The sequence below is a fragment of the Ambystoma mexicanum genome, chromosome 6q (genome assembly GCF_040938575.1).
Source record: "Ambystoma mexicanum isolate Mex_15411 chromosome 6q, UKY_AmexF1_1, whole genome shotgun sequence".
NCBI classification, from domain to species: Eukaryota; Metazoa; Chordata; class Amphibia; order Caudata; family Ambystomatidae; genus Ambystoma; species Ambystoma mexicanum.
The window spans coordinates 1,545,432,574-1,545,456,828 of NC_090937.1; the positions used below are offsets into that span (position 1 = coordinate 1,545,432,574).

General features: G+C 43.9%; 1 protein-coding gene across 2 annotated transcripts in view; it reads right to left on the minus strand.

Moving 5' to 3' along the window:
- The window catches only part of DNAAF9 (dynein axonemal assembly factor 9), a 2,133,167-nt gene that overhangs the window by 1,469,341 nt on the left and 639,571 nt on the right, over positions 1–24,255 (minus strand). For both annotated transcript variants that reach the window (XM_069632250.1, XM_069632251.1), the window contains exon 10: positions 18,701–18,836. In XM_069632250.1, the coding sequence (XP_069488351.1) occupies positions 18,701–18,836 (136 nt within the window). The remainder of the gene's footprint in view (positions 1–18,700; positions 18,837–24,255) is intronic.

The following is a 24,255-nucleotide window of genomic DNA, read 5'->3' on the forward strand; positions in this document are numbered from 1 at the left end:
CTCCTGAATATCCGTGAAGACCTGCTCTCCAACCTTGATTCCAACACCTCTTGTGTCCTCATCTTACTTGATTTCTCCTCTGCCTTGAACACAGTCAACCATGCCATCCTGCTCAACCGTCTCCGGGATAACCTGGGGATCACCGGTCAGGCCCTGGCGTGGCAGACTTATTTTGTCTCTAATCGACGCTCCCAGGTTCAACTTGGGTCCTTCCTCTCCTCTATCTCGATCTCTACCTGTGGTGTCCCTCAGGGGTCTAACCTCTCTCTCTGGCTGTTCAACCAATACCTGGCCCTTCTTGCCTACTGCATTGCCGTGCTCTGCCCCAACTTCCAGTGCTATGCAGATGACACTCAGCTCATTTTCAGGCTACCCTCAGCCACCTCTTCTCCCTCTCTCATATCTGACTGTCTTTCCACCATCCAGGAGTGGTGTGCCAGCAATGATATCTGCCTTAATGCCAGTAAAACCGACATTCTACCCATCGGCACACCCACAGCCTCCTTTCCTGTCACTCTCTGGCCGGCCTGTCTTGGTCGCCTTCCTCCTCCCACCTGTGAGGCTAAAAACCTCGGGGTCATCTTGAACTCCACACTCTCCTTCTCTCCTCACATCTCCGACGTCTCTAAGAAGTCACACTACCAGCTGCACCTCCTCAGGGGTATTCTTCCTTGCTTCTCCTTCCCCCAGAAGCTCACTGTCTCCAGAGCTCTGGTTCTCTCTGGGCTGGACTATTGCAACAGCCTTTTTCTAAATCTGCCTGCTTCCACCCTCCGCAACTCATCCAGAACAGGACTGCAAGACTTGTCCTTGGCCTTAAGCCCAGGGATCGGATCTCTCCAGGACTGAAATCTCTGCACTGGCTCGCAGTGGCTGGAAGGATTAAGTTCAAAACCCTTTGCATTGTTCACAAGGACTTCTGTGGCATGGGGCCTCAATACCTTCAACTCTCTCTTCCTAAATATCTTCCTTCTCGAGCTCTTCGCTCCTCCGCCTCTAACTCGCTCAGGGTCAGTCGCTTCTCCAAGCAACAAGTTGGTGGTAGATCTCCTTCTTTGGCTGGGCCTCCCTCTGAACAGCCTTCCTGCCCCCCTGAAACATGAGGAGAACATCTCCGGTTCCGGAAGAACCTCAAAACCTTTCTCTTTGCTTCTGCTTTCTCTCCTGCTCTCCCCTGCTGATTTCCTGGCAGAAACTGAATTTGCGCTGGCTACCTGGCCGCCTTCTGATCTCGGGCCCAGGTCCCCTCCCCCGCCAGTTGCACACCTGCACTGCCTTCCTTGCAACCCTGCACGTGGGACGGTTTTTTCTGTATCCCTACAGCTCCTTTACCAGCACTTGACACTTGATGCCTGCACTTACCCTTTACCCTTTCCAGCTGCTGGCCGTACTTTACTTATCGTTATTTATTCTATTATCCTTTTACTGCACTGGCCCGTCCCGCTTCCCCTCGCACTTTCCTCTTCCCCCTTCCTATGCACTTGCGCGATCTGAATGACACCTGGCCTAGTAGGATCGTTGTCCGTCTTCCCCCTGTTCCCTCTCCCTTGCCTCGTCGCGCCGTGAAACTCTTGTGTATAGGCGAGTTATAAATGCCATATCATATCTCGCATCATAAAATTAGAAGACAATACCATTACACTAACTAAACTTACAGATTGAACCATACCGTAGAAACAACTGTTCAACAAAGTATCAAGGAAACAGGTAGGCTTTAGGGTAGGACACATTTCTTACTACGCATTACAGGTTGCCTTTGTATGAAAGGAGTAGCTACCATTCCTGGCGGTCTTGACAGAATTCCTATGGCAATAATAGACTATCAAAAGTAAGACAAGCATAGCTGCTAGGAACGATTTCACAACCGATGGAACTGAATGGGACCCAGAGGTGCACAGAAACAGGCATGTAACCAGCCCCTCGAGCCTTGACTGGCATAGACAACTACTCTAGATATGTTTAAGGGGTCTAGGGACTGCAGGTGCAGAAGTGCCTACATTTTACACCTTTTATAGCTAGGTCTAGTGATTCTAGAGTCCATTAGTGACCTCTCAGTACTGAAGACGTCCATGATCAACTTGCTGAAAATGAACGAAAGAACCCCTTCTGTCTCCGATGCCATAACGATGAAGGCTCACCAGGTTGCTGCAGTCAGGCGGAGCAGTCGTGATCCAGGCAAGGGTCTGTAGGCACGTGGATTAAGAACTGGGGCCTCAGCAAGCCTCCTCTTCTCGGCGGAGAGCAGCTGCAGTAAATTAGCAAAACATGCTTTCTATGTCAATGATCGCCCTGTAGTGAATTGTGCAGACTCGGATTCGATTGGGAGATGTTTTTCAAAGAGAATCTGTGAATTCCTCAAATATGTGCAGAGGTCCAATGGATTTGGTTAGAAAACCAAATCCATTCCACCTCTACACATCCAAGTAGAGTACAATCTGTGAAACATCCTGTGTGCTTGCCATGCAAAGCAAGATTGACCTAATGATCATCTACTTTGGTTGTAGGATAGAAGCTGACTTGCTGAGCAGAGGTACCGGGGGATAGCAGTACAAAGCCTTCACTTGACCCTATGCTTCCTGTTGTGAAGTGTTTCCCTTTGCGTGTTGGAAGCCTGTGATGTCACATGGAATGGTGTGCTGTGAATGAGAGAATGTTTGGTTGAGGGTTCTAAGCCCAGGCAGTTAGGGAGTCCCTTCCTGGGTGATGGGTTCCAGTGTTTCATGTTCTATTTACCTTAAGATGTAACTGTAACTTAAGAAGCCATTAATACACCTGAAGTAACCTACAAGAAGCCATAGAGGTCACTTCCTTACAACTACAACCTGTGAAAGCATCATGAAGTAGACAGACACAGAATAGGATTTTGAGATCTAAGATTTTACTAGCTAAAATGCAGGGTTGGAAAAAGGCCTGACTTGCCCTATGCAAAGGTGGGATTGCCCTACCTAAATGTAACTAAGGATAGCTTGTGTCAGGAAGTTCAACAAAAATGTCTGTCTGTGTCCAAAACCTATACTTGCCCTCACATCTAATTGTATACAATGTGTAGGGATGCCAGCATCAAATCAGAAGTGTTCAAAATGAAGTTTAGAGCTTCTTCCAGCTCTTAGGTGAAAAAGGGGTTTCCCTTCCCCAAGGTTCAAATAGTTCACAGGTTCCCTTGTCCAAGCTTTCAATGTTTCATAATAACACCATTCCTTGGGATATTCAATGTTCCAAAATAACACAATTCTATGTCAAGACTGGAGGCTCGAATTATGCTTCTCTTTCTTTATTTAAAATCTACAGAGAAAATTCAGCAGCAAGATGTATGTACCAAAGTTAAAGTAACATAAGTACATGACATGAGTAGGTGCAGAATCCACCCAAATAAAAGATTTCGACATTTAAAACAAACAAAGTCCATGCAGACAAAGTCATTGGGATAAAACTCAGTTTCCCAGGAGGCTTAGACAGAGTCCATAACTGGTCACAGAACAGGTGACTAAGCCCAGCCAATGAGGTACAGTTTGTGTGTCCAAATAGGGGTTAGCATTTGTACCACTTCCTCTTTCTTTGCTGCTCACAGCAAGAGAGAAGTGGAATTTTTTGTCTTACTCATTTTAGCTCTGGTAAACTTGAAATTATATGTACTGATTGCACGTAAAGCGCGATATTAATTTGTTTTCAGTCACTCGACTGCATTTTAAAGTGCTGTTGTTGCACTATCAATGTTTTTCCTTTAATTGTGCCGCGTATTGTCACGCCTCTGTCCCGACACCAGCTGATTATTTTCTCGGCAGGTGTCGAAGGCTGCATACTGAGAAGGAGTAGACTTGCATTACATGCGAACGGTCCTGCTTTACTCCCGACACCAGTTGATCTCCTCAGCGGTGTCGGAAGCCCCGTTCCTCATAACCGAGGTTCGTGCCAGAAACGCAAAACCTCTGGTTGCCGTTTTTCACGCTTCCGCATAGTTTTGAGCTGCAGCGCTCACAGATGCATATCCTTTTATTTTCAAAGGATAACGTACAGCGAGTGCCACAGATACTTCTGACAAGAATATTTTCGGACTCAATTACTGATTTCAGTCTATTTAAAAAGAAAGTGGGATAGCTAGAGAAGGCCCACACTTTACCCACTCAGACATTATATAAAAAAACAAAACACAAAACAAAAAAAAAGGATATTATTGCTAAAAGCTTTATACTCATCTGAAGCCACCACCCCCACAAGGGAAGAAGAGAACCCAGAAGAGAAATAACACTTCTGAAGGGGGAAGTATTCCGGCTTGCAAGAGGAGAGATGACTCTCTGACCCCCCGAGCCACCTAGAACCAGCTTCAAACACAGCCATGACTGCCATCACAGACGCCTTCTCCAGGCTCAAAAAAGCCTTTTTGACCAGGAAGAAGACCCCTTCTGATTCTCGACCATTTCCCCTAGAAGAAGAAAATGCAGATGCCAGGCCCTCGAGCCCGGAGGAGTACCAGCAGGGCAGGGACGATGAAAAATATGATAACAAAGGAGAGGATCACAATTACTATCTCCTCGATCCTCAGAAGACGAGGATGAACTGGACATTGGTTCAAGACACAGCACATCTGGGAACGTGGCAGCTCCCATTACCAAGCAGCAACCTGGCGAGCATTCTGCTCTTAATGAGATGTTTGTTCCTGAGGATCTAACACACCCCAGGTCATCTGACTGGGCTTCGTCGTCCGGGGCTATGGAATACATTCAAGCAAGTCTCCGTCGGCCCCTGGAGAAGGAGGTCAGGGCCAAACGTAAGGCGGAATGCCCCCGCCCCGAAACTCCAGGAAAGGTAGCCCTAACTCTCAAACTGGACGCAAAGATGATTACATTTTTAGGAAAAAATAACAAGGACCCCAAGAAGGGCATCAACAGAGCCTGGAGGTCTTGCCAGGACAAGGTCCTAGATATCACAGGTCCTTTGGGAAAAATAATGGACCTGGCTGAGAGAGCCCAAGACACAGGCAAACCAATCGACACAGGCAAACCAATCGACCCATCCATCCTCTCGGGATGGTCTCAGAGAGCAATCTGTTTGCTCGGCAACGCCAACTGCGCCATTTCAACAGAGCGCAGAAAGTATCAATCTTCTTATGAAAATTGATCCTAAACTCAGGGAACTGGCCAATATGGAATCAGGCACAGCCGCCCAGGGACTGCTGTTCACCTTCAACTTGGATAAGGCGCAATAATCAAAAGGGTTTGCCCCCAAGGTTTTTTCTAGGGCCGGACGAGGCAGGAGTCACTCCTCCGGCCATTACTCCTTTGACAGAAGGCCCCAACATTCAAGAAACCAGCACTCACACTGGCAGGATAGAAAGGACACCATTTTCCCCTCCAGAGGAAGAGGAAGGGGCTATGGCTGGAGAAGGGCGGCAAGATATTCAGCTCAACAAGCCTCAGATCAGTGCAAGCATGGCAGCGCCGCAAACGCCCATAGGAGGGAGGATATCAGGGGATGCCCCATCAGGGTCACAGGAAGGGGGTTTTGCTTGGAATTCTTTGTCCAACCTTTTGAAATGCATCATCCAGCATAATAGTAATGCCACATGCAGACGCCTTAGCGGTAGACAGCGCAGTGCACAGTCTACACCAAAAGGGCGCTATACGCCCATGCTCAGACCAGGGAGGTTTCTTCAACCCGATATTTTTTGTGCGCAGGAAGCAAAAGGTGCGCCCAGTAATAAACTATACTCAGAGACATTCTAAGACATGGCGACTGGCTCATACGCCTAGACCTAAAGGACGCATATCTGGCGGTGCCCATTCACCCAGCACATGCGAGTTACCAGAAGTTCACATGGAGTAATCAGAACTGAGAGTGCACAAGCTTGCCTTTCGGGTTCTCCTCGGCACCTTGGGCATTCACCAAACTCTTAAGGCCACTTGTAGCGCAGCTCAGGGAGATGGGTGTCAGGCTGATCATATACCTAGACAGCAACATTCTCATGGCTCAGCCCGAGGAACTGGCAAAGCATCAGGCCAGCCTCGCCATAGACCTACTTCACAGCCTGGGCTTCCTTATCAACTGGGAGAAATCAATTCTCTCACCCTCCAGGAGCCTGGAATTTCTGTGTTTCATAGTAGAGATTGAGAATTCACAGCTTTGTCTGCCGACTCTCAAGATTCACTCTACTTGCCGAGAGATCCGCAGGCTCCTACAGAAAAATGTCATCTCCTGAGGGAGTTAGCGAGAGTAATAGGTCTCCTGTCATCCTCCATTCAGGTGAAATTTCCCAGCCCGCTTCACTACCGCGAATTGCAGAGGCTGAAAGGCCAGCATCTGAGACGCAACCTTTCTTACGTACAGCGTTTATCACTCTCACCGGTATCCAGTCATAATTTCGAATACAATATATTCGAAAGTAAAAATGTCGAAAAACAAAAATGTCGAAAAACAAAAATGTCGACTTTTTTTTGACTTTTTTCGATTTTATGTGTTAATAATAAATATTTTATTAAACTTTTTTAAAAAAATAATTAAAAGGTATTTCCATGGGGGGTGGGGGTGATGGGGAGGATGGGGGGGGTTGGGGATAGGGGTTTGGGAGGGCTTTTTAAATAATTAATTAATTATTTAATATTATATTAAAGATTTTTTTTAAATAATTAAAGGTATATCTATGGGGGTGGGGGGGATGGGGAGGAGGGGGGGTTGGGGGGGACCCCCCCCCATAATAAATGTTACTATCTGGGTAAAAAAAAAAAAAAAAGTGTTTTGGGTTTTCGATTTTTTTTTCGAAATTATGACTTTTCCTATTATATGTATGTTTTTTCGACTTTTTTACATTCGACATTTTTTTTCGACATTTTTGCTATTCGACATTATGTTTTCGACTTTTTGACTATAAACCACTCTCACCCCAAGCAAGGACAGAGCTGAACTGGTAGCTCACTGATATGGAGGCCTGGAACGGCAGGGCAATCTTCGGCTCGATTCCAGATATAGTTATAGAGTCGGACGTAAGCTGTACAGGGTGGGGAGCGAGAGGCGGCTCCGTGGCCACCGGAGGGACTTGGTCCACTCAGGAGCTAGAGAAGCAGAAAATCTGCCTGGAGCTTCTGGTAGGCTCATTCGCAGTGCGGTCTTTCGCCAGAGGCAGAGCGAGTTGCTGCATCTTACTCAAGATGGACAACATCTCTGCCGTGAGATATATGAATCAACTGGGTGGCACCAGATCGAGGTCTCAAGCAGAGCTGGCCAAGAATTTTTGGCATTTCTGCCTAGAAAATCAAATCTCTGTGACAGCGGAATACCTCCCAGGGGTAAGGAACGCGGTGACGGAATGGTACTCCCGCCACTCCGTCGAGTACAGCGACTGGAGACTGGCCCGGGAGATCTTCACGAGCCTCCAGCAAATATGGGGCCCCTTCTCAAGGGATTTATTTGCTTCTCGCCTCAACACTCAGCTTCCGGAATACCGAGGCGACAGACGCTTTTCTACAGCTTACGCCTCCCCCATTCACCATGATAGCTAGTACCCTGGCGAAGGTCCGTCTGGAACAAACTGAGCTAGTACTCATAGCCCCAGTCTGGACCTCTCAGACCTGGTATCCAGTTCTTCTGGAACTTTCTTCGGATTATACAATCCTTCTACCCCAATCTCCAGACCTGCTGTGGAGTCTGAGAGGTCAATGTCACCCCCTTCTCCTGAACGGGTTGTTGACCTTAGTAGCCTGGAGGATTTCAGGGCAAGATAGAGAGTGCCGGGCATTTCGAGCAAGGCAGTCAGTCTTTTTGAGGATAGCTGGGCCCCCGCGACCTCTAAGAGGAGATTTTGAATTTTGTAGCTTCATTAGTGGAACGCAGGCTAGCTTACAGGACAGTGAACGCCTACTGTCCCGCAATTTCAGCCGGACACAATCTGGTCGAGGGCAGTCCAGCAGGGGAACAACACCTTGTGTGTAGGCTATTTAAAAGGTATTTGTCTAACTGTACCGCCTCCGACCCGTTACAACGAACTTTGGGACATAAACATGATACTCAACCTTTTTCTTTTTTTTCACCAAACTTTATTTTCATTTTCGCAAACAATCAGGGTTACACGACATCAGAATATCACAACCTCAATTCTCAGTAACTTATCATACCGTAGCAATTTGAAGCCGAGCTTGTGATTGCGCTTAGCTTCTCAGTATACAACCATTATAATAACATTAACAACTTTTATTCCCCCCCCCCGCCTCCCTCTCCTTTAACTGGGATGGATCCGATGTCAGCGTCGATGGTTGCTCTTGTCTGTGGTTTGTTCATCCTTTAGGTTACTTGATTACCCTGGCTCTGTCTATAGTGCCATTTTTCACCTCGCCAACCTAAGAGGCTTCAGTTTACTCAACCTTTTTCTTTCCTGGCCTCGGAACGAGGAACTATCTCGTAAAGCCCTCTCCGGCAAGCTCACCACTTTACTTTGCCAAGTCTCCTGCAGAAGAGTCTCCGACGTCAGAGCTCTTGACCTAGCAGGCAGGACGTTTTCCCCAGACGGTATAGTCTTCCACATATCCAAAAGAACGAAGTGTCACTCAAGAGTAATATCATAACTAGCCTTCAGCAAGCAGCCTAAACTATGTCTAGTAAAGTGCCTGAAAGTTTACGAGGAGGTGACTGCGCCTCTCAGAAGCAACAACACTGGACAGCTGTTGATAGCACTCTGCAAGCCGCACAAAGTGGTTTCTGCCTCTACCCTAGCTCACTGGGTACGCTGGACCCTCGCACAAGCGGGAATTGATACCAGTCAATTTGGCGCACACTCAGTACGAGACGCCATGGACTCCAAAGACTTCTAGGCAGGGGTCCAATTGGAGGACATTATGAGAATGGCCGACTGGGCAGACGAATCTGTCTTTAAATAATTTTACCTATAACCGGTAGAGCAACCCGCTACTGTAGTGGTAAGTAAGCTTTAAACTAGCATAATGTGAGCCTCCGCTCTTGACATAGCATAAAGATTTTGCAGAATAACTTAGGAAAGTCTTGATTCTATTAAAGACACAGAGGCATGCATTATCCCGCCCGATTAAAGAAATCAAACAGTACAATAATGGGAGGGTACACAGTTATTTAATCTGTTATTTGAAGCCTACGATTATTGCCCTATCGTATACAATGTACAGTTATATATTAACTTGCCTGATTTCTTCCCTCCCACACATCTAATAGGGTTTTTACACACACACCAGGTAACCCTTGGTTTCTTTTTCCTTTTTCTGATAGGTACTTCGGACAAGCTCTCTTGATCCTAGCGGTTCAGCAGGATATTCGCAGCTACAAAACTCTGTTGCACTCACATCTGTTATCTCGTTACCTTGGTTCACAGTGTCGAAAGAGGAAGTGGTTCAAGGCTAGCCCCTATTTGGACACACTAGCTGTACCTCATTGGCTGTTCTTAGTCACATGTTCTGTGGCCAGTTATGGATTCCACCTAAGCCTCCCGATGAATTTGTCTGCATGGACTTTGTTTTAAATGTTGAAATGTTTTATTTAGGGGGATTTCTGCACCTACTCAGGTCATGTACTTATGTTACTTTATCTTTGGTGCATAAATATTGCTGCTGAGCTTTCTCTGCAGATTTTGAATGAAGAAACAAGCCTAATGCTTGCCTCTGTCACTTTAATAGAATCAAGACTTTCTTAAAAGTTATTCTGGAAAATCTTTATTCCTTGGAATATTCAATGTTCCAAAATAATTGATATATTTCCCAGCTCTTTGGGTTTGGTTACCTTTCACCAATTAATAAAGTTCAGTTCATCAATTTCAGTTCACATAGGCCTCCTTTATTCAATTGCAACGTGGCATTTCCTTAGGTGGGTGCATTCGGTCCAGGCACAGTTGTCAGACCACATGGTCCACCCATTACAAGACACGCAACCGACACACAGTTTCAGCTTCACAGTGCCCTTGAAGCTTTACTACCACTTTCATTTTCCATTTTCCAGACCAACATAGGCTTCACACTACACTTTCCTGATAGGACACTTTTACTCTGTTTCAGGTTTCTTGATAAAAGCACCTGGTGCCATTTTTCCAGGTCTTGCATACAGGCTTTGTTAGTATTATAGGTCTTTTACACATCTATTCATGGCTCTTGGCAATTATTGCTTGTTTAACTCTTGGCAATGCTTGCTGTTAATAACTTTTTTCATATTTGTTTCCTTAAATTCAAATTGAGATATTCAGAATGAAATGTCTGGCACTAAACAGCCCATCCACTGTGTCCGGGACCCCCTTTTCCTGCACAAAGTGAAACCGACATGTTTTGCCATTCCTTCTGGTATAACGTGCAGCCACAGGGCTTCTTTGTTGCATGCGCTTGAGTGGCACATTTGGGAAGCACTTCCTAGGCAATACATATTTGTGTACTCCAATGTTTATCGAAGGAGAGGAATGACTAACAGAATAAGAAGGACCTGATAATATTGCAATATGTGGCTGAAACAGGGAAGTGGGAAAATATGAAACTGGTGGACATAGTTGACAACGGAGGGTGTGAATTGTCAAATTAATCACGTCCGACACTCAGGATATAACAAGTAGAAGTAGACAAGTGCTGCCTATTGAGTCTAACAAGTCACTATTGAAAGTGTTGTGATGTTTCAAGCACAGAAAATCAATATGTTCTTCCTGCTTCCTGCGCCCACACACGCTCTTTATCTGAATGTGATGCTGATGTTGGCTGTGTTCTCGAATGTGTCTTCACAAGACTAAGCTTGTCAACACCCTCTATCAACTCCACAAGGCTTTGCACGATTGCTGAAAGTGCCATGATAAGTAGAAAGCACTTCTCCCTAAGTTGCTGAGATTAGTGAGCTGTCAACACTTTCTCTTCTTCACTCAGTTCCCAAACAGTCGACCTCAGAAATATGATCATCAATGATCGTATACACTGACACTCATCTGCAAAAACTAGGGGATCAACTGAACCCATTTCATTCAACCATGGCAGACCACCTTATCATTAAGTCCCAAATACAATGCAAAAGACACACCAGAAACAAACTATAATGGAGGGAAAACTACGACCAGGCAAAATGCATAAACGATCAAAAACAAATCCAAGCATACATAAATGAAATTCTCAAAGCCAAAAAGAAATACTACGACAACCGAATTAGCCACCAACACTCTAAGAGACCTATTCAACAGCATACATGAGATGAGAAACCCACCTGGATGCAACACCACACCAGGACCTTTCCAAAAACTATGCAGCGTCTTTTCAGACCAATTAAAAAATAAAATCACTGGCATATATCGGATCATACAAAGCAGAACAATCAACCAATGCTCCACCAACTCTGTTCAACCTGCAACGCTTCACGAAATTATCAGTAGAGAGATTCATCAAGCTGGTGAAACATAGCAATAAAGCAGGCTCCCAATAGCCCCATGACCACTGGATATCTATAAATCAATCCTTACACAAGGCATGCCATTGAAATGCTGCAGAAACCTCTTCAAGCAATCGCTCTCAATGGGGAGAGTCCTGCGGTCCTTCAAACCTGCGTACATTAAACCACTCCTCAAGGATACTACTGGCGATGTGGAAGACCTCTCTAACTACAGACCGATATCAAACATTTCCCATCAGGCAAAACTACTAGAAACCTATGTCTACGATCAAACACTGGAACACATAGAAATATACCAACTATTGGACGGGCACAAGTTGGCTTCAGAAATATGAGAGGGACAGGGACGGCACTTCTCTCTATCTGGGATCACCTAAAGACCAACGAAGATTCCAAAACTAACCCGGCACCGATACTACTTGGCCCCTCTGCAGCATTCGACAGTCAGCGTCAACATCCTCATCAAGAAACTGAACAAATGGTGATCACCGACACGACACTGCTCTGAATTAAATCTTCCTATCTGAAAGAACAGAAACAGTATGGATACAACCATTCACATCCGTGCCGCGGGAGACCACCTGTGGGGTACCGCAAGGATCCTCTCTATCTACACTCCTCTTCAAGATCTACTTGACTCCACTAATCCACCTCACCAAAAGGCGCTGCTCACCTGCTACAACTACACAGATGACACCCAAATGATCTACAAAATAGAAGATGTAAAAGAGGAGAACACTGCTAGTAGACGGAAAGAACTCTACGAACGGATTAACACAAACAGCCTCAAACTCAACCCGGGCAAGACAGAAATCAAGATTATATAAAAAAACAGGAATGCAACAATGCGCTCCATGGCCCACAAAACTAGGAACAGCGTTCACGCCATCAAAAATAGTCAAAAACCTTGGAATCCTAATGGACAACTCGCTAACCCTGGAACTGCAAGTAAACACAATAATCAAGAAAAGCTTCTGCCACCCACACACGAACAAACAGATCCTACCATTCCTCTCCTTTACAAACAAAACACTAGCCATCATCTCCCTCATCATGTCCAGGACATACTACGTCAACAGCCTATACCTCGGAATGCTGGATTATCCAATGATGTAGCTGCAACATATAAAGACTGCAGCGACCAGACTACTCCTCAAACTCTCATGCAGGGACCACATCGCTCCTGCGCTAATGATGCTAGATTGGCTGCCAGTCAAAAAACGAATCACATTCAAATGTGCATAACGCATAGAGCAATCTACAGCCAAGGGGCACAATTCCAACAAAAGAAAATCAGCATTTACCAGATGACCAGAACACTCAGATCCAGCAATGACATCCGCCTGGAACCTAAACCGTACACAAGGAAACAAAACGTGGTGGATCAGCATTCTCTTGCCTAGCCGCAAACATTTGGAACTCCCTCCCGAGAGAAATACGAAACATGAAGAACCATCTAAAATTCAGAAAACTCCTAAAAACCTGGCTCTTCAACTCAGAACCAGACGAAAGATCAACACCAACACCCCTCGGAATGAGCACACATCAGAGGACTAGACTGTACCACAACACATGCAGGAGCCAAAGAGACCTCCCAGTGGGAGGGAGACCCTGGTGCACTTATTCCCATGGAGGGCCATATCAGTGGCTAATGAGAGAGAAGAGAGCATCCTAGGTTGAACCACAGACAGACGGCATAAGAATTGAAGTGGAAAGAGTGGCGACGAACAGATGACCCATGGAGCCCAGGTAGCTGAAGGACAAAGGGAAGAGGGGGAGGCGATAGCAGCTGCACACCAGGATAAGCCAGAGGGCAAAGCAGTGCAGACATCCGTTAGTCTGAACACAGAGAGGGGCGGGGGGGGAGAGGGGTCATCACCACTAAATAGCCCTGCAGACAAATCAATATCCGGCACAGAATATAAGAGGGTATCTCCCCCACCCCCAGCACACCACAATACGCGACACTGGCAGAGATGCGTACCACAGGTAGCCAAAGCGGAGATGGTACGATGGAGCGCCACCACTAACCAACCCACTAAAAATTGTTCCCTCTGCTTACACCTCTCCAACTCTAAACAAAACAGAACCATACCTACATTGCACTACAAAATCGCATGCACTTCACTACACCACAACAATGAAAGAAACCAAACATAGACTTGCACAACAGCACATGACAACTACTGACCGAAAAATCACACCAGCGCTCAGCAAATATAAACCAAACTGAAGCTGACAACAGCACATCATAGCTCTCGACCGCTTTTTGGCACTCAGTTCTACTAACACACCCTACTCTCTTGCTTTTCAGATCCGCCAGAGCACAAGGGGACCACTCCGGTGGTGATAGTGCACAATATAAATATCCTTTAAAATAACATAACATATCATTCGTTGTCTTTCCCTCAAATTTGATGTGGGAAGCACCGTTCAACACTTTGTAATTGTGGCTTCAAGAGCATTTACGTGCAAGTAAATATAACAATACTAAATATTGAACATAGTTCATTTCAACGAGATGCATCAATCATTTCTAAAGCGTTCAAAAAATTGACATAGGCACCCCTCTCCGGGAACGAACATGGCTAATTGACCCGTTCTTTGGGAAGGTTCCCACTCGAGAGTCCGTAGCCACACTTTAGCTCACTGTGCCTTTCACAGAAGGGAAATATCCATTTGCATATCAGTATTTGTCCCACCCACGTTGCCAGTCCAGCACCAAAATGCTCCCCTGAACAAGAATACCTACAGCAACCCAAGACATGTGTTTCAGCCTTTTTGAGCCTCATCACTGAGGTGGAGATGTGCCTCCATGAGCACAGTGAGCAAGGGGTTCACGTCTGGTTATCCTAGGAAACCTAGGGTGACTACACCCAAGTCCCTTAAATATCGATTTCTAGAGCATATTTTGCAAAGGAGAAGCTGGAACCACACAGTGCCAACCGGAGGTTCAGTTTAGATTAAGAGATGCATGTATAATTTTATAGCCTCATAAATACGAGATTAGAAATGCATCTCTACTTGCTGTTTTGCTTGAATTTTTAAGTATGTATAGCATCTATTTTCTATTTATTTTCTTAGGATTTCTTTTCTGTCACGCAGTACTGTTTTTACCTATAGGTGCCGCTGATGTTTTATTATTTATTTGGTTTGGATGAAAGAATTCAAACTTTCACAGCATACAAAATATTAACAATTAAAATCTAATTTTTCATAACAATGATAAAAACAAGACCAAGATAAATATTTCAAAATTCCTAAAATCATTTCAAGATAAACTTCTTTCTGATCAATATTACTTTGTCCATCAATCATTGTCACTCTGGATATACTTACTCTACTACTTCTTCATCATCCAATCTTCGTTCTACTAAAAAGTTAACAGCGGCATAACCTAAGTTTTTGATTTTATATGGAAAATAGTCTCCCATAATATTTGCTCATTCATCTCCATATAGGACTAGAAATAGTCTTTGAAATACTTAATTCTAGATATTGTTAGACATTCTACCATGTGTTTCAAGGTTTTGTTTGTTGTTTGACAGTATCGACATAATTGGTTTATTTAGTTCAGTGGATACCATCTTGCTATAATTTCTTTGGTCTTCCATAAGTTAAAACTAAGGCGCAAGAGTTCTGCACGATGTTGAGGTGTAGGTGACTTTATTAGGTAACTTTCTGTTCCATAACGTTTTAATAAGAAGGGATATTTTTGAAATCTTTATATTTCAGACATTGTTCTCTGGTCTTAATCCAGTAATTTTCCCAAATGTTTGTTGTTTTGGCTCTCTCAGGATTAAGTATGAATAGCTCATGTGAAATATCAGCGTCAAGCAGATACTTGTGTACCTTTGATTTCCAGCATTTAATGAATTTGTCATGAGAATGCTCTACATAATCCGATAAAATTACTAACAAGCCATTTGTATTATCGTCTGCTATACGTTTGCGTTACAGTCAACACATTTTCCATTTATAGTTTGCATTCAATGATATTAAACCCAATTCATGTCTCACTATAGCTATTGGTACAGGAAATGGCAATTTTACTATCGCCTTCCAGTATTTTCCCTCCATTCTGTCCCAGAAAGTATCACAGGCGGTGACTATATTTTGGATCCAAGCAGAGAGGCACCAAATCTTGCATTGGAGACAGGGAGACGCTTACATTGACTCTCAAGTAAACGTAGCTCAAAACCACTTGTAGTTTTGTTTTCTCAAGTTGCCAGGGAGTCACTTTGTTACATTGTTTTAAGTTGCCAAATTGAATTACATGAGTTTTCTTGGTATTTACTGTGATCATATTGGCAAGGGTATATTTTCCTAGAATCTCTAGCATATTTCTTAGACCTCTCTGTGTTTTCGAGATCGCCTTAATCATACCCAGAAGAGATCACATCTCGGCAACCAGAAAATTCTGCAAATGGTTCTCCACTCAAGAAAAGGAAAAAAATAAAAAAATAATAAATAGAAAATCGACCTGAAACCAATCTGCCTTACCTATAAAGCGATAAATCACCCAGCCCCACCGTATCTCACTGACAAATTCACGCAGATCCTCCACTCGTACCACAAGATCCACCAACACCTCCTGCCTAGTGATACCCAGATACAACCTAAAAAGATCAGGTGGCTCTAGCTTCCCGGTCATGGCCTCCCACCTATGGAACACACTCCCACCTAACATCAAATCCATCCAAGTATTCGAAAAATTCAGGAGTAGCGTCATCACCTGGCTACTCAATAATAATTAAACCAATCCTTCTCTCATTTATGCATTTCTGACCTCTCTGCAATTTGTACCCTCCCGTCCATGTTTGCATGTATCCACATCTCGTTCATGACTGAACTCATGCTTGTACTATGTGTATTAATGGAATTTTTGCCTTGTACCATATGTCATATGTAATACTTGTTTGAACTGTAACATGTAACCGTCTTCTTACTCACGAACGCCCAGATACCACTGGGTCAGGTGCACTATACAAGTAAAACAAACAAACAAACGAGATCGTCTGCATAGAGTAGGCATTTGACCACTTGATTTCCTAGTTTAGGTGAATATGTTCTAACATCTACGCAAGACAAATCCACATCAGAAATTAAAAGTTAAAGAGGGCTGAAGCAAGTATACACCCCTGCTTCAGCCCTCTTGATGTTCTTATAGGTGCAGATAATGTTCCGTCCTGGCTCAGCCGTATCTAAATTACTGTGTTTTGATGGAATTCAATTAACCATTTCAATATGCTCCACGGGCATTTACGATCTATTAACTTCTTAAAAAGTAACTCTCTTGGCACAGAATCGAAAGTAGTTCAAAAATCTACAAATGCCATATATAACGGCTGCTTTTTCTGGTGGCTACGAGCTATGACTGCATTTAAGGTCAGTAAATTAATAATGGTGCAAAGGCCTGAGACAAAACCTGTTTGATACGGGTCTCTTCGTTTTTCTTCTGTTAGCCATAGGTTAAAGTCCTTTAGTACCATACGAGCAAAGATTTAGCCTGGACAGTCAAGTAAGGCAGTGGGTCTGTGAGTTGTTGGGGCTAATCTATCACCCTTTTTAAAGAGTGGAATTATTACAGATTTTTTCCATGATGTTGGTTATCATTCCCTTGCACATGACTTGAGTAAAGATTTTGTCAAGAATGGAGGCCCAGATATCTGGGTTCTTTTTTAGAATACTGTTATCTAGACCATCTGGTCCAGGGGCACGCGAGGAGCTTAACTTGGATCTATAATACAATCAATCAGTCCTATCATATTCTATTGTGTGATTCCACTTGTCCGCTCTAAAGTTTATTTGACATTCAGGAAGCAGAGTTTGGTAGACACCTTTATAGTAGCTAGTCCAAGAGTTTTCTGAGATAGGATTTATTTGTACTGACACTTGCCAGTGCTGCGGATGTATCAATTTCATACAATGGTTGAAAATTAAACACGAGTGTAAGACTAGTTCGTCCAGGATCATATGCAGCGTGTGCATTTGAACAAATCGTATCTATCCATAAAAAACAATCTATATTGTCTTGTAAGGCTCGCTCATGACTCAACGTGATAACAGCATTCTACTGGAAGTATATCAGTGTTTTCAACTGTTGTCATTTGAATTAATGAGTGGGTGTTGGCGAAGTTGTTTTATTTAAGGCTTTAGCGAATGTTGCTGAATGCCACAGCAAGTGAATGATTATGCGTTCAAAGGAGGGGCTCAGGTGTCAGTCAGCAGCTCAGATATGCTTAACCAAGGAATCCAGCTCAAAGCACTGTTGGTTACAGCAGAAGCCACACTGCACTGACATTTCTCCAACTCAGGATTTGAAAACATAACCAGTGCGTGGCAGTGTCATAAACAAAATATATCAAAGAATATAGGTGAAGAGAAGTGTTCTACGATATATAAAACCATTTAATGAAAATCCCAATTTCTTTTTAACTGGTCTCCGCAGCTGCTAAATCAGAGAACAGTGGGAAAAAAACTAAAATGTATTATTGGCTCTTTAAGCGGACTTAGTTAAATTAATTTAGAGCAATAAAAAACTGTTTGGAATCCCCAAATATTCTTCTTTCCAGGAGTAAAAATTACGATTTTCCTTAAGTTTCTCTTCAAAGGTAACAAAAACCCTTTAGAAATTGTACTTGGGGTAGATTTACAGATATATGCCATCGACAATATGTCTAAAGGAAGGCCATTCTGGTAGAAAAACGATTTACAGAAGAACCCATCAGGGACTCTGTCAAGGTGACGAGACCTTGTATTGGTCAAAACACAAATATTGGCAAGGCAAACAGTATTGACTTTCTATATGTGGACACGCCGGTATCGTACCAAAATAACGTAAATAAAATGCAGAATGCGCAGGATAGAAAAGGAAGAAACCAAAAATACTGAACGAGGTGAGCGGGAGGAGTTGCGCGAATACGAAAAGCTCTAGGCTTAAAAGAATTCAAGCAATTTTTATGTCGATCCGAACACGCAAGCAGAAAAGGCAGTTCAAAATTCCCCTTCATGCGACTACTCGGACAACTCAGAATGTACCCTTGTGAATACTACCGTCATAGCTGTATCAATCACAAATGCCAGAAAACATGGCAAGTCCACACAGTCTTTATATACCAGTGGTCTGCAACCTGCGACTCTCCAGGTGCATTTGCTCCTATGATCCCTCACAATCGACTTTGCTGGCAAGGGCGGATGTGAGTTTTAGTCCACACCATCTGAGGAGGCAAAGATTGCAGACCCGTGTTCTTTGCCAGAAGCTTTTTTATTTTACTGAAGGAGCTATACGCATTTCATAAACATGGATAAAAGATGTGGGAAAATATTGCCATTTTCTTACCATGTGTTTAGCAGTGCTTCCTCCAAATCCAGTGTTTCGGACCAGATGCCCTTCCGATGGAAAATTGAAATTACCGGAATTCAGGTTTTCGTTAGTAGAGTGACAACCAAACAGTACAAAAGGCTGCCTGCTGGGGCTGACAATGGAAGCAAATGTTAATTGTACGAATTACATTTTTCATTTTGTTTATACAAATAACTCCTATGAAGCTACAAGCATTCGAATGGGATCCAGAATTACAGAGTCAAGCCCAAGAAAGTAGTCTCATGCATGCATGGTTTCACAGCAACACTTAAATAATTTGTATTTGACAACAAGTCATTACAGATCTATGCAATAAATATTTAGCAAAAAAATACCATACTGAAAGTAAGGTTGACAATAATACAATAAAAGCACAGCCATTAGATTAGGTATTTTCATTATTTCCTTCAAATAACAATAGCTATTCGAATTTATTTAATTTGTAGTACATATTTAGTTAGCTAGAAACTTCATTCATGGATTTTAACGTAACATACAGACAAAGAAGATATAAATTCATCCTAAACAAATATCCTTTTTCTAAAATATCAGTTATATAAAGATACATACTAATCCTGCAGGGACCTAAAAGTCTACACAATTTATTTTCAAATTAAGAATTGACAGCATTGCATCCAATTAAAAAACTCGAAGTTATTTCAAATATCTTACAATAGCCGGAGTGAGGCCGAATTGACGTTCACTTATGCAACGTACTGTGAAAAGCCAGAGTGTTTCACAGCCTTTTCTCCAGGGATCACGTACTCAGGTGGCCAGGGAAAGGCCATCGCTTTTAAATCCTGACCCTGGGGGCGGACAAACGTGGGAGGATCACCTGGTTAGGGCATCCTCGTGGAGTGGTGGTGAAGCACCTGATGGTGGGGCATGGTATCCCCCTTTTCCCTTAACCCATCTAACCCCTATCCCTGCTTATTTTATGGGAAACAACAACTCTCATAATTCCTCCCCACTTCACACTGACCACACTACTGAGCTGAGGAAGAGGATGAATGAGGCCAGGAGTATTACCTCTAATTACTTGCAATGGCTCTGTCCCTCTAATGAGATCAGGCAGAGTCAGGCACGTAATACGAATTACATAACCTGCCAATTGTTAACACTCCCTGTCAGGATAAAAGGTGGCGAGCACAGGCCCAGTCTGGGCGAGGCAGAGTGCGAGAAGGAACAGCTCTTTCGGGGCTGATGCGAACCAGACTATGGAAGTTGGAAGGCCAAGGGGCTGATCGGCTGCTTCAGAGAACAAGAGAGCCAGGCAACAATTCCATCCTTTTGGCAATCCATAAGCATTCCACTACCGAAAACAAGTGAGCGGAAAAGAGAAACCTTCAAAGTGCTTCCAGGCAGCCGCCTACCCTGCCAGGTGAAGGACAGAGTTTGGGAGGGGCAGAGGAGGCTTTGTTAACGGCCATGACTGCTACGAGAAAAGTATTGTAGAAGCCCAATTAACATAAGCAGTGAGTTATCGAATGGAAACCAAAGCTGGTTTGTGTTACGAGCAAAAGAGATATGTAACAAGAGTTCAAGGTTGTGCGGGTGCCGATAAAATGCGCAATGAAGAGAACAATGATTGACTACTGAGAAAAGTATACCAAATAACAGAGTGGTCCTGCGAAGTGGAGTTGCACATTCGAAGGTCTGAGATATTCTGAGTAATGGAAAGCGGGAAATGAAGACAAAAAAAGTAAACTCGTTCCTGAACAAGAGTTTATTGAGTGAAAAGCAATCTATATGAGCTTTGGAAATAGCCAAAGAAGGGCAAAAGTGAAGAGGACATGAATTTTGAAAGATGCCAAGAGGGCAAAAGAAAACTACAAGCCCCAAGGAGCATTGGTGTTGTGAAGATTACAGATTGTCAAATTGTTTAAAAAGGAGGTCGAAGTGGTCAAGGAGATGTCTATGTAAAGTCCTTGCAGTTTCGAAAGTCTTCGACAGTAAAAAGAGATGGTGAAGGGATCCCCCACAAAGAGAAAGACAGGCTCAAGCCCGGCAGAGGAAGCCTGTACTAAACTGTGTATTAAGAGTTGGATGTGAAAAGAGGCAGGCTCAAGCACAGCGGAGTGAAGCCTGTGTTGAATAGTGGCAAAGTGAAAGCCAGGAGCAGAACTGTGAATTTGTGGTAAGGCGGACGACGCCGAAGGAATTGATTAGACTGTCAAAAGCTTGATGCCCAAGTGTGAACTGTTCAATTGTACTGGCAAGCCAGAGTGTGCAAGACTGATAGAACTGTGCCATCCACCTATCCTTTTTAAAACACTCTCGAGATCCCATGCTTCTGAACGCGGGGAAAGAGAGTTGTTACCTAAGCCATTCTGACATTTCTTTTCAGACACTATTTTTACTTTTTGTATTCCCTTTAGACATTTGTCATTTGAGAAGGAGGGCAAGGTTAGGTGTTCTTCGTATAGGCCTTTTTATTTGGATTACACTGACTTGGACTTGTTTATTTAATGTTCAAGACTACTCCCATTTTTAGTGTTAGGGCCAGTTAGGAATTTCACCAACCCAGTAAACTACAAAACAAAGATTTTTGAAACTTGCATCTATTGTTTCTGTGTCTACTGTTGATACCATACCTTCCTTTCAGTACCCAGAAATCTTCAAAAGAAAGCGCCTCAATACTATGGACATGCCAACCCAACATGTTTTGCCGTAAAATGTTAAACTTCAAACAAAAGATATAAAGTTGTTTTAATGATTTAAAAAATGTATCAATTTTAAGACAAGTCCCAAGACCTCCATTGTTTCTAAGAGATTCATTTAAAACTTGATATAGACGTGACATGCCTCCATATCCTGAAACCCTTTAATGTAGCTTTCAGAGTACACAAAAGTTGGAAACATTTTTAAGTGTTATTTTTTTTCAAAACACATTTTATTGAGCATTTTGAAGACATGTAATATCGCATCTCAATATCAACTTACTAGTACCATCGATGGGCGAAAAAGCATATTATGTATAAAGTTATTCAACATAACTTTAAATCCACCCACTATATGGTGCAATGTCACAGGTTTCATTTCAAGTTATTTGTAGGCTTCGAGGAAGGGTGCCCATTCCATTTCTATGCTTGGAGATATCTCATGTATGGCGCCTGTGATGTTCTCCATCTCGTAGAGTTCTCTGGCTTTCCAGGACCAGGCAGTTTATGAGGGTAGGTTTTGGGATTTCCAGGATATGGTGATGCAGACTCTGGCCGCTAGTTAAACGGAAGTGTGTCATGTCAGGGGCTCTTATCCATTTGCCTTCTTGTTCCTCAAGTCCAGATAGCACAAGTCTTGGGTCGCTGTCCCGGGGAATCCCTTCTATTCTCTTAATCCATATCAGCACCTCTTTCCAATATGCTTGTGACTTGGGACCTGACCACCACATATGCCAGTAGTCGGCCTGGGCACCACATCCCCTCCAACATTGAGGGTTGGCTTGTTCGAACATTTTAAAGAGCCGCTTAGGGTCGTACCGCTATCTATGGAGTCATTTTATTCCACAGAGTTTGTATTGCGCCGAGATTTAGGTTTTATGTGCTGACCTGCACATTTGTGACCATAATTGATCTGTCATTAGTGGGCCTAGGTCCTTCACCCATCTTTTTCTAAGACCATCAAGTCTGTTTCCTAGTTCGCCTATTAACAATCCATATAACTCTGAGATCAGGCCCCTGGTTGAGCGGGACTCGCTGATTATCTTCTCAAAGGGAGTGAGGTCTCTTTGGAGTTTCTCCCTCCACCTCGACACAAGTAGTACTCCTTTCAGCTGTAGGAACATAAACACTCCCAGCGGGCCAATTTGTAGGTCTGCTTCCAAGTCTTGAATAGATATGCACCCTGTGGGTTTTATAAGTTGACCAGCTCCTTCCAGGCCTGCTTCATTCCATTTTTGACATCGATTTGGTTCTTGGATTTCATTCCTGATGGGAGGACCCCAGATGCAACTCATGGGGGACGGCTGTGTCGTGAGGCCTTTCATTTCTCCTCTACTCCAATAAAAGGGACCCTTAGTGGTCCCTCGCGATATGGAAACAGGGCAATAACCATACACGAGGTTCAAATTCCCAATGCTAGGGTTTATTGGAAGCAAAATAGTCCCAATTGGCCAACTGTGGTCTCACGCCCCGCAACGTGTATTCTCTAGACCTCGAGGGACGCAAGAGAGCAAATTACGTACATCAGTTACATATATACAAAATGCATATCATACAATCAGCTATGTCATGTTTAACACCCCCCTTTTATTGAGTTTCTTTGAACTCGGGATGATGGACATTTCCGACGAGTATGACAATTATGACACTTTCGATGTCTATTCTAGTAACAATGTGCAATTTAGAAAGTGCGGAGGCATCTTCTAGTTGTTGAACAGAACACGGTGCTTCTGTTCTTGGAAGCAAGCTGCCCCCGGGTGGAAGAGTCACATTCCAAGCTTTGCTATCTATGAGGTGCTATTCGTGTCCTGGGAGGCGACACGCTCTAAAGGGTTTTGTGAAGAGGGGCCGTAAGAAGAGCATAATTCAAGCCTTTAGCTGCTTTATTCTAACATATTCTACCACAGTACGAGACTGGCTGGCAGCTGTGAAATGATTAAATGCCCTGCAGCTCTCCCTCAAGGCTACAGAGAGGGAGCGTGGGCATTCCTTTCTGGGCTGCTCATGAGGAGTTTAAATAAACTCCTCAGTCCCGCGGCCTTGCCCTTTCATATTCAGACAACAATGTTAACAGTTGAGCAGAGTAAGCAGAATTCGCAAGGATTGCAAGCTGCAAAGCAGTTTAGACAGAAAGCAATGGTTAACAAGCAAAATGGCGATTCTTGCTAAGTTTAAAATGGTCGCTTGTTGGTCAAGCATAGCTGTCTGTATTCCTATAATTCTGTACATAAGACGGTTGGCCTTCAGCCATCAAGATATGTCTATCATCCAAATGAAGGGTATTCATTTTTCCAGATTGACATTGGGATCCATCCGATAGAGTAGTATGTCGTCGGCAAACAGCCAGTTTATATTCTTGGTCACCCACTGCAATCCCCTTAATTGTATCATCTTTCCTGATTACATTGCCAAGGGGTTCGTGTCATGATGCCTACCTCCAAGGAGCCAGGACCGACCCAGCAACCCCAGAGGCAGGCATCATTTCCCCCAGGGAAGTGCCAGCGGGCCCAAGCTGGGGCCCTTTGGACACAGTCCTGGCGCCTTAGGCGCCAGGCTCATGTTGGACCCCTGTCCTGGCGCCTTAGGCGCCAGGCTCATAAAGCTAGACATGTGTTCAAGTGTTTCAATGTGCACTTACCTGATGCAGACCATGCTGCTACATCCAGGCCCTCTTGAGGCCTGAATGGAACTACTTTACCTGTGGGACTACTTTCCACCTGGGTGTGGTCGGGGAAGGATACATACCTGATCGGTGGAAGGATACATACCTGGAACTTCTTCCAAAGCTATTTAAACCACGCCCGATCAGCAACTCACGCTTCGCGTTGTTCTGCTCCTCGCAGCTGGACGCTCACCGTGTCAGCTCCTGCA